Below are 11,146 nucleotides of genomic sequence, written 5' to 3'. Positions count from 1 at the left end.
GGATGGATGGATGGATGGATGGATGGATGGATGGATGGATGGATGGATGGATGGATGGATGGATGGATGGATGGATGGATGGATGGATGCTGACCCATATAAACACTGTACACAATCATAGCTCCAATGCTGCTGGCCACAACATTCTTGATGACTCCCAGCCTCTTCCTTCTATAGTACTTCCTCTCCTCCTCCTCCTCGTTGTACTGTGCCTGTGGGCCTAGAAACTCCTCCATCTGAGCAGAAAAATGAGGTTACATCAGCAGCCATCTACGTCAAGGAGGAAACATCCTTTACTGATTCTGAGCAGAGCTCACCTCTCCCTGCATGTTGTCCTCCTGTCCCACATCATGCAGTTCATTCACACCACCATTGGGAGGCGCTACAATGTGCTCGGCCTCTTCAATGAGCTGATCTTCCTCAGTTCCCTCCATCTATAGGCACCACAGGAGGGCAGTATGCAAGATTAAAAAAAACAGGTCAACTCAAATCCACCTACTTATCATCAAAATAAATCAAACTACAATAAAAATAGCTACTTTTCATTCTTTAAAAGCCCAATCTGATGGTGTCTCATCAGTTATAATCATGTTTTTACTATGAAAGGTATCAGTAAAACTAATAGTAATCTATCGAGTTGTTTTTTTATGATTAACATAAAAAACCACATAGTATAATTAACATATCAGAAATTGATATATCAAAAACCATTCTCATTTAGCTTTTTGAAAACATACCTATTTGCATGAAGATCAGGAATTTTATGAAGAATAAACCTGACTAGGTGTGCAAATGATGTTACAGTGCTATTAAATGTTTCATTGTAAACACTTGTTAAATCAGTACTTTTTTCATAGTTTTTCCTTTCAAACAGAACCAGATTTCTGAGGTCTCACATGAGGTTTCACTTTTCTTTATAAGGCAGAACAACAAATACAGAAAGGTAGATTCATTTGGCCAATTTTCCTGTTCCTAAGATTTACAACTAGGTTGTTAACTCACGTATTTAATTATTTGCTCTCCTCTTTCTAATTAAATAATAGACAAATAAATGGTAAATGGCCTGTACTTATAAGGCTCTTTTTCAATTCAGGAGACTTGACCAATGCAGTCTACACTACATTCAGTCATTCACCCATTCAGGCACACACTCACACACAGATGGTGGCAAACTACAGTGTAGCCACAGCTGCCATGGGGCTCACTGACAGAAGCCAGGCTGCTGAACACTGGCGCCACCAGGCCCTCTGACCACTATAAGCAGGCAATGCGGGTGAAGTGTCTTGCCCAAGGACACAACGACACTGAAAGCTGGAGCTTGAACCGACAACCCTCGGATTGCAGGGCGAACTCCTGCACCCGACGCCACTGTCGCCCCACTAATGGTGAGTTAAATGAATTGTAAAGTAATCTGTAATTAAATGACATAAAGAAGTTATTCTATTTTGTTTTAACTATTATTCATGCAGGTCATGCTCTCCAAATGATCTTACATGTTTTATCGGCTTTCCTGTGTTCTTATTTCGCTGTTTGTCTAAAGATGAGAAAGACTAAAACTGTGTTATGTGGTTGTTCTTTTTACGAGCGTTTATTCACAATTTTCCTTGGTCATAAAACACTCTGAGACCTGTTGTTATAGCCTATTTAGATTAGATTTATATTTAGTTTAAACATATTAAATTGGGGCTGTACAGTGGGTAGCACTGCTGCCTTGTAGCAAGAAGCTCCGGGTTTTTTTTGTATGTTCTCCCTGTGCATGCGTGGGTTCTCTCCTGGTACTCTGGCTTCCTCCCACAGTCCAAAAACATGACTTGTTAATTGGTTTCTCTAAATTCCCCTTAGGTGTAAGTGTGCGTAAATGGCTGTTTGTCCTCTGTGTCTCTATATTGCCCTGCAGTAGACTGGCGACCTGTCCAGGATGTACTCCGTTTCTCGTCCATTCAGATGGGTGGCCGAAAGTAGATAAGCGCCAGAGCCTCAGGGTCAATCTACACCGTTCCAACAGGAATATTAACAAGCAAAACATCCATATTCGCTGAATAAAGACTAACTATATTTTCTTGCAGCCTTTCCTCACAAATAGGTGCGTAAATTTCCTATATTTCAACATCCGTGCTTTCTAGATTGAAGTTATAGTGGAAAAAATTCTTTCAGGTTAGAGTTCTGGGGCGAACATCTTTTCCATTGTCATAACTTATCTACTTATATCAATAATCATTATGCATAAAACTGATATTTACAAGCACTAATATCTACATAAACTGATTATTTAATACATTTTTACTAAAATAGTTATTATTTCACTGAAGACTCCTAGATGACTTGCAGACACCTCATTTTCTCTGTACCCCATATAACACAAAATCTATTTCTGCGTGAACTTTTTACTTAATATCTTTAATGTTAGTATATTAATGTTCTTAATTAACCACAGTGTTTTTATTGTCAAGTAATTGTTAATATATGAAAAATTTAAATGTTTTGAATATTCCACTTGAGAGTATTACTGCTGCCACCATCTGTATTAGAGTGAAAAAAAATGGTAGGGGTGGCCACAGGGTGGCCAATGATTGGTAAAGGGGGGCCATGGCCCCCTCTGGCCCCCCATCTAGCTCCGCCCCTGAGCCCATTGACACCTGGAGATATGCACCAGCACCCCTCGCGAAACCTAGCAGGGATTAGCATGTCAGAAAATGGATGGATGGATATTTAATTGACAGGACAACTCTAGGCTCAGAAAAGTTCATAAACAAGATATTTATGTTTTTACTTCTAAAAGCATAAAAACATCTTTAACAATATCAACCAAAATACATGGGAAACGTTTTTTAAGAATTTTTCAGAACTTATTAGTAAATTAATTTCCTGAAGTCCCTGAACACACCACCCAACAAGAATAAAACACAGTGGTGGTAGCATCATGTGATGGGAATGTTTTGGGGGGTTTTTTTATGTAAAGGAGGCTGAATACAACTGCATGCCAAACTGTGCATATTTTATCATAAACTACAATACAAAAAAACAAGCACCACTTCCCTTGTATGGCCCAATGATGCCCTATTTGTGTCAAAATATCATAAATATTTTTTTTTAAATTCAGTGATGATAAATGGTGAAAAAGTTCAAGAGCATTTTTACAAAGCACTGTCTATGAGGTTAAAGTCTGTGTTAGAAACAAACCAAAGATCAGAGCCCATCAACATCATGAATCAACCATGTTAATATCCTACCTGGAATATTTTCAACAAACAAAGAAACAAGTTGCAGAATTCAGAAATATAATATTTCAAATGGGTTGATCATCCAAGTTTTTTACTAGATCTATACAGAAGTTATTTAGTTTTGACTTTCAGGTTTATGAGGAAGTAATTATCTAATTTTAACATGTCACATAATGCTGAAGTATTTCACACATATAACAGCTACTTCCTCATATTGAATAAAATATGTTTTATAGTTCAATGCAATAATTGAAAATTACTGTAGCATAGCAAATTCTCTGGGAACAAAAGTAAAGTAACAAAAGAAAGAGTTAGTCTGACTTTAGTTATTACGCTGTAATAATGTGTGCATACCAGCTTAAAGCCTGAAACCAGTTTCACCATAACACAGAGCAGCTTCAGGTCATAGTCTGAGGCTTGTTTTCCAAAAAAAACCCTTCATATTAATACGTGTTTGTTTGATCGTCTGCAGACAGTAGAAAAGCACTCACCTTGTGGGTCTGGGGAGTCTCCTGAAGAGTGAGCAGAGTCCACCTGCCAGCCGCTGACAGGCGGAAACCTTCCGCTGCTTCTAGTCTCGGTTATTTGTTTCTTCCCCTTTCTGAAGCACAGGCTTCTACTGTAGGTAAAAATACAAAAGTTTCACGGGGGAAACGAAAGTTTGGCTTCTCACTTCCTCACTGCTTCACCCGGTCCGTCTTAAAGGCGCAGATACCCGCATTGACAGAGGCGTAGCCAGGACAATTTTATAAGGGTGGCCAATAACCAATGTAGACAGAGGGGCGAAAGCTGATAGGCACCAGAACCTCAGAGTCAGTCTACACTGTTCCAACAGGATAATTAACGAGCAAAACATCCATATTTTCTAGATAAAGACCAACTATACTTTCCCACAGCCTTTGCTAACAAATAGACAAATATGTTCAAACACCCGTGTTTTCTAGATAGAAGGTATAGAGGAAAAAAATTCTGTCAGGTTTGAGTTTTGGGGAAACATCTTTTCCATCGTCATTACTTACCTACTTTTATGGAGGACTGATCCTGCCATAATTAAAAATATGTACAGAAATAAATGAAGGACTTAATAATATAAAATTGCTTGAAAAAGTGTAAAATCATTATGAGACAAAAATAAAAGCATCTTTTAAAAATGTTGGTGGGAATAAATATGAAAACATAAAAAAGGTTGCAGTGGAAATACGGAACAAAAAAACCCCACTTGCAATAAATACACAAAGACAAAATAAAGACTTCAATAAAATGTACAACAGAAAAGAAGTAGGTTAAAAATAAGTCAGCATAAAAGCAAGAAGAAAAGTAAAAATAAAAGTGTAAGTTAAAATATATATTCTTTTATGAATAATTTATAAATTGTTGAAGAAATATCTTCTTTTTATTATTTTGTCACATTTAATGGCATACAAATTCATAATATTAGCTACTTTTTCAAGCAATTTTATATTATCAAGTCCTTCATTTATTTCTGTACATATTTTTAATTATGGCAGGATTGGTCCTCCATAACTTTTATCAGCAATCTTTCTGCATAAAATTGATATTCACAAGTACTAATATCTACATAAATTGATTATTTAATACGTTTTTATGAAAATAATTATTTATCTATGATTTTACTGAAGGATCCTAAATGACTTGCAGAGACACATCATTTTCTCTTTACCCCATAAAACACAAAATCTATTTCTGCTTGAACTTTTTACTTATTATCTTTAATGTTAGTATATTAATGTGCTTAATTACCAACAGTGTTTTTATTGTCAAGTAATTGTTAATATATGAAAATTTTAAATGTTTTGAATATTCCACTTGAGAGTATTACTGTTGCCACTATCTGAATTAGATGGAAACAATGGCAGGGGTGGCCAATGATTGGCTAAGGGTGGCCATGGCCAACCATGGCCCCCCCATCTAGCTCCACTCCTGTTGAAGAAGCCCTGCCTACTCAATGCAGAGCACCAAGGAAGGGACAGTCTGCTGCTAATGGTCTGTCAGGTTGTTGAGTTAGAAGCAGCTGCATGCTACACATTCACAGTCTGCTTAGAACCGGAGCTACATTTTAATTCATTAGAAAACGGTGTTAATATACTGTATTATTTAAAAGAGGGGGAAAAAAACTTGTTTCGGACATTACAAAAACAGAGATCTATTCCTATGAATGTCGATCATGGATGATAACCAATAAAATCCTTAATCCAGTTCATCTGATTAAAACATGATCAATAAAATGTTTTATTCTTAGTTGGGGTTTCTTTTCCTGGATTTACTAAATCTATAATGCAGAACTGTATAAATGTGGCTTTAAATAGGCTTGTGCTAAATTACCTCAATATAATTTGCATGGTCATCTTTCCACTGATAAAACTCTATAGACCTTTGTTGTCCATAATCCTTTAAACAGGTGTTAGTACAGGCTGTCCTGGTAGACCTCGACAACACACTGCACTCTGGATTCCTGAGCAAGACCCTTAACCCCACACTGCTCACCGAGCGCCGCACAATGTCAGCCCACTGCTCTCCAAGTGGATGGGTTAAATGCAGAGAATCCAAAAAAAATTAAAAATAATCCACTGGACTTTGTTTCCAAGTTTGAAGACATTTTGCTTCCCATCCAGGAAGCTTTTTCAATCAAAAATGTCAGAATTACCGTTGAGTTCAAAGCTAATGCGAAAATGAGCACAAAGCTTCGAACCCAACTCTATTTCTGACATTTTGAATTGAAAAAGCTTCCTGGATGAGAAGCGAAACATCTTCAAACTTGGAAACAAAGTCCAGTGGCTTGTTTTTCCAATTTTTTTTTGGAAGGACTATGACCTGGATGACTGAGAATCTTAACCAGCTTAAATGCAGAGAGTTCATTTCGTTGCTCTGTACTTGTGGCAGTGTAATGACAATACAAAGCTGGGGAAAAAACAGACACTAACATTCCCTGACTGTTGAAACCTCACTCTGAACCTGAAGCAGTTTGGATTCTGTGACTTTCCTTGGTTTCCTATGCAGTGCAACAAATGTCATATTTACAAAGGACCAAACTTGGACCACTAGGCAGTTTTTCAGCCTTTTTTTTGCCTCAGACAGGATGCTTCTCACATGCTCTAGTTCACTAGTGCCTTGCATAAGGAATGCCATCACTATGGTTAATGTCAAGATCTACAAATCACTAGAGCTTTGACTCTAGCTGCAGCCCACACCTTGTAAATGTCTGTTAAGGGCTTTGTGACACTAAACTCTGAAGGCTGTTTCTTCTTCCAGTCAGTTTCAAAGCAACATAATTAAATAAAGCGCAGCACGAACCACCAGGTTCTGGATTAATGCTCTATCGTAGCTCATCCTCATGGGGAACTTGACAATGATTGAGAATAAACTGTGTTGTGTTGTAGAACTAAGGGCCCCAATGGGAGTCAAAACTATTGAGCCAGAAAAATTTGAAATATAAAAAAATATTTTTTTGCTTTAGTCAATTTAAAATATATTTTCAAGGAATATAAAAAAAAATAGTCTGACTTTTCTTATAAAACAGGATTATGGTAAAGGGTCTATAATACCCGTTTGGTCAAAAATCCTCTAAAACCTACCTTATTGATGTTTACTTCATTAGTTCTCAACAGCAGAGGGGCATTAGGTCCCCTTGTTGTATTTAGCTAAGTCTAATGAAGGAATGCACACATTTTCTATTAGACTAAAATTGAACCAAAAATGTGAGTAGAAGACAAATATGCATTCTCCCATTAGTACGTTTTCACTTGTATTAATATGAATAGCTCCTCTGGTGCCAAATAATCACATTCCTGTATCGAAAATGATTTATTTTAATTGCTCTCATGTGACGCTCCACTTTTATGAGGCTGAATTCAATGTTTTCATTAGCTGTAAGCTACAATAACTGACATGAACAGGAAAACAAATGCCTCTATATTAATATGCCCCCATGTGTGATGAAGAAGCTCAATACTTCAACTGCATTTTATTTAAATCCTGACATCTTTAATCTTGGAGAGGTTTGGGAGCAATTCAGCTACTGGGAGGATAAACAGCCTCTACTGGTTTTATTTAGATTAATTAATAGCAGTTGCTGTAGTTTACACAAGGACACGTTAACCATGACGCACTCTGTGCTCCACCAAAGTCAGTGCAAGCAAAACAAAGAACAAAGTCCATTTTATACAGCAGCTTAGGAAAAAAAAGGGATAAATGTTGCAGTGTCTCAATTGAAAACATTTGATTTAAACTAATATGGGCAAAAAAAAACAAAAAATACAAAACAGTTTTTTGATTTAGCTCAAAACTCCTTATATAAACTCAGCCTTATATATTGGGCTCCGAGGGCCCAATTCTCTCTACCATCAAACCAATCAACCCTATCCTAAATACATTTGACCTTTTCCTAATCGGTTTCTATATTAACAAACCAGTGTCCTGATTTCTGTTATTTACTAGAGAAATGGCTGTAAATACTCTGTGGAGGAGATCAGATCTACCTGGACGGTGGCCGTCATGTCTGCTGAGCAGCAGTTTAGAACAGATTAAATCCAAGAAGAAGAAAACATCAAAAACAAAACACGGACCATTTTAAGCTATTTATTAACATTTGTAGTTGCGGGTAGGGTGCATGACATTAAATGAAGACCAGCAAAGACATAAGCACATTTTTAGTTTTTAGTTAGAATAAACTTAGATTAACATTAGCTATAAACATTATCTAGATTATTCTGATATTCAGCATTCTGAAATCATGACGTATTTAAAGAGGCCCTATATCGGCCCCTGCTGGTCAGGGGACCCCTGGCAGCTTGTATCTGCATGAGAACTTAATTTAAAAAAAAAACTTGTTATACACAGCTAAATGGAAAAAAAAAATCAGCTGAAATGTTAACTTATCTCTTTCAAATAAAAAAAGCAACAGTGAAAGGGTGACTGGGTTCATTTCATCAACAGTAACAGCTCATTAATTAAAATGATTCAGGTTTACAGACAGATGGAGAGCAGCCATTAAGCTGAACTCAGAAGTGTGAGCATACGTCCTTCTTTCCAGTCAGTTCTCAGTAGGTGAGATCTACAGACGATATGGAAGAAGATACCAATCCTGAGAGGCTCTTGAAGCACAGAAACTCTCCCCAATTCCTTCAGTGCTGATGTCTGCATCATCCTCTGATGCAAGAGGATAAAGTTCATCCTAATGAACCCAACAATAGATTTAAATTTACATTTAAGTCTTTTAAAACCCACATATGCCCTTCCCAGCCCAAACCCTTGTTCTTCTCTACACAGATTCTCTTTTCTTCCTCCCAGTTGCTATCCACTCCCCACAGCTGCTTTCCTCATCATTTCCTCGTCCTGCACAGAAAGCTCTGTGAGCTTCCGGCCCAGTCTTTCATGCAGATCCAGGTACTTGGCCACGCAGCGGTCCAGGCACACAGACTCGCCCTTGGTTAGCTCCGCTTCCTTGTAGTGTGGTGGGACGCACTTCCTGTGGCAGGCGTTTGTCATTCTAGGAAGAGAAAACCATCATGTATTACATTAATACCCAGAAGCGGTTGCCTGGGAAACTCCAACAGCACCACCTGCTGGAATTTAAGTCTAATTCACAGAACGATTTCATACTTTTCTCCTAAAAAAAAAAAAAAAACAGCAAGAAAATTTTGATTACATTTAGTGCAAAGTTGTGACAGAAGGCAGAAAACCGCAAATGGCACTAAAGCTGTCCGACTGCAGCATGAAATCAAAGCAAATTCACATCTTTTTCAGACACATTTTTTTAAAAAGCCAATGCAGGCCAACAGCTGTAGGCGTTCACTGATTCATTAATGCCTTCAGCAGCCATGCATCAACCTCACCAGAACACCATTTGCTATCGATTGGTCATGTGTTTGATTTTTGTAGAGTGTAAATTGAGAAGGAAAGAAATAAATGAGTGCTCAGAAATTTGAATCAATGATCGCTCAGGTTACTCCCATCTCTGAGGAATCATCTCTCAGTAGCAGCGATCATTCAGCATCAATAATGTGATCAGGACAACTGTAAATATATATATTTTTATGGGACAACCCTGAAAAAAATGACACACCGATACAATCTATGACTTTAACGTTACTGCTGATATAATGGAGGGAATTTCCTTCCGCCTCTAAAATAATTCAGCACACAGCTGGTGATGTCTTAAACCGCAAAACTGAGTAGAACCTAAAGGGAAAATGTCAAAATTGGGACCAAAGTAGGGCTGAAACAATCTGATTAATCGTGATTAAACCATTATTTAAATAATCAACTAATTTAGTAATTGGTTAATTAACTGGAGTATAGGGACTCTAAAACATGCCTTTAGCTGACAGAGTAACCCACAGAGCAGTAATTATAACAAGATTGTAAAGAATATATATATGTAAAACCATTTTGCATTTAAGATAAAAAAAAAAAAAGTTAAAACGTTTTAGTTTGTCCTGGTTTAACTCTATAAAAAAATATTTAAGGAACCTTTCACTATCTGATTATTAATGGAAAAATTAGTAAAAGATTAATCCATTAACAAAATAATTGTTAGTTTCAGCCGTAGACCAAAGTGTCAGCATTTCCCTATAGAGGTGTGAAAGCAATCCTGGATATAGAAATGTTTACTGCTCCTCCATGCATTAAGTTTTGCATTTAGGCCAAAATGGCAATTAAAAGAAGATTCGGTTTGTTTCCCCTTCAGAAATGACAACTTTTGTCTTTATAGCAAAGTCTGGTGACTGCTTTAGATGCTATACTTGTTGTGTTCTGGCTTCATTCAAATGTTCAGCATATTTTATCACCTTATATTATACTTCAACTATAAATCAGATTGTTATTTTTTAATGCCACAATCATCTTTAGTTTGCAGTAATACATTTAAATCCTACTCATTAATAAAACTCTACTGAGCAAATTAAGACAAACTTGATCATAGACTCACTGTTAGCCACAAGGTCAACTGGAGATGTAAGAAAAGAAAGCTTAGATCAAAGATGCAACAAAAAGCCTTATATGAATCCCTGAGCTTCAGAGATGCACAGCAGGCAGGAGAATCTAAGAAAATAACTACAGGTTGTGCATTCAACCAATCTGAATTTCATAGCTACAAACAGAGGGGTTTGTATTAAATAGTCCCTTTAATTTAGCTGTAATGTGAAAAGGTGGAGAATGCAAATAATTAGGTTAGGGAGGGTTAAACTAAACTAGATCATGATAATCAGCTGAATGAAGCCCACGTTTACAGCAGCATAATAAGCTTTTATGCACAGAATGAGCCTCAGTATCATTTTGTTAGCAGAGGATTTACCGGTTGTACATGTCTGCCATCATCTCCACCTCTAGCTCCGCCGCCAGCTGCTGCGCCTTCATGGGGTCCATGTCTCCGTGTCCGAGCTGCTCAGCCTCGGCCTCCAACCACGCCGCTCCTCTGACCCTCTGCTGCGAACAACCGACACTAAACCCTGCCGCTGCTTCTCCTGTAACCTTCAAAATCTGCAGCTGAAACACGTGTGGAGGGTTTCTTTTAACACTTCCGCTTTGGAGTAAGCATAAAAACTGAGCTTCCAAAAAGTGCGCGCCCCCTAGAGGTGTCCTCTATTTATTATTATTCTTCTTCATCTGTTTTTTTGGCGGATGGCAACCAACTTAAGGTGCATTTAGCGCCACCTACCAGACTGGAGTGTGGTCATCAATGATATCAAGGGGAAGTTATTTATTCATACCTCAATGGTATGCACGAATCTATCAATCTATATCCATACAAATACAATTAAATAATCCGGTGATTTAAAAAAATATATAATTAACTGATTTTTAGCAGAATTCGATTTACTTCCTACAAGGTTTATCGTTGAAAATCCAATTTTTTTCTCTGTTTAGTGTTAATTTTAAATGCTGACATTCCTGTGAATACTTATCAC

General features: G+C 37.3%; 2 protein-coding genes across 2 annotated transcripts in view; both read right to left on the bottom strand.

Moving 5' to 3' along the window:
- The window catches only part of unc93b1 (unc-93 homolog B1 (C. elegans)), a 15,982-nt gene extending 12,094 nt beyond the window's left edge, over positions 1 to 3,888 (bottom strand). Inside the window, exons 1-3 of the mRNA XM_015396190.1 lie at positions 3,713 to 3,888; positions 318 to 434; positions 91 to 236 (exon numbers count right to left, since the gene is read on the bottom strand). Of these exons, the coding sequence (XP_015251676.1) occupies positions 91 to 236; positions 318 to 434 (263 nt within the window). The 5' untranslated portion in view covers positions 3,713 to 3,888. The remainder of the gene's footprint in view (positions 1 to 90; positions 237 to 317; positions 435 to 3,712) is intronic.
- Positions 3,889 to 7,803: 3,915 nt separating this feature from the next.
- timm10 (translocase of inner mitochondrial membrane 10 homolog (yeast)) lies at positions 7,804 to 10,774 on the bottom strand. The gene is made up of 2 exons (XM_015396186.1): positions 10,534 to 10,774; positions 7,804 to 8,727 (listed from the first exon to the last, which is right to left on the bottom strand). The coding sequence occupies exons 1-2, from the start codon at positions 10,602 to 10,604 to the stop codon at positions 8,532 to 8,534; spliced, it is 267 nt and encodes an 88-aa protein (XP_015251672.1). The 5' UTR covers positions 10,605 to 10,774; the 3' UTR covers positions 7,804 to 8,531.
- Positions 10,775 to 11,146: the final 372 nt, after the last annotated feature.

This window comes from Cyprinodon variegatus, unplaced genomic scaffold (genome assembly GCF_000732505.1).
Source record: "Cyprinodon variegatus isolate N-32 unplaced genomic scaffold, C_variegatus-1.0 Scaffold780, whole genome shotgun sequence".
NCBI classification, from domain to species: Eukaryota; Metazoa; Chordata; class Actinopteri; order Cyprinodontiformes; family Cyprinodontidae; genus Cyprinodon; species Cyprinodon variegatus.
Note: the sequence above shows the minus strand (reverse complement) of the source record. Positions and strands in the feature narration are given on the sequence as shown.

Excerpts from the sequence above, each read along its gene's own strand:
- timm10 (XM_015396186.1), bottom strand. The coding sequence starts at position 10,604 with ATGGACCCCATGAAGGCGCAGCAGCTGGCGGCGGAGCTAGAGGTGGAG. Across the intron at positions 8,728-10,533 it reads ATGGCAGACATGTACAACCG|AATGACAAACGCCTGCCACA; the intron begins GTAAATCCTCTG and ends TTCTCTTCCTAG.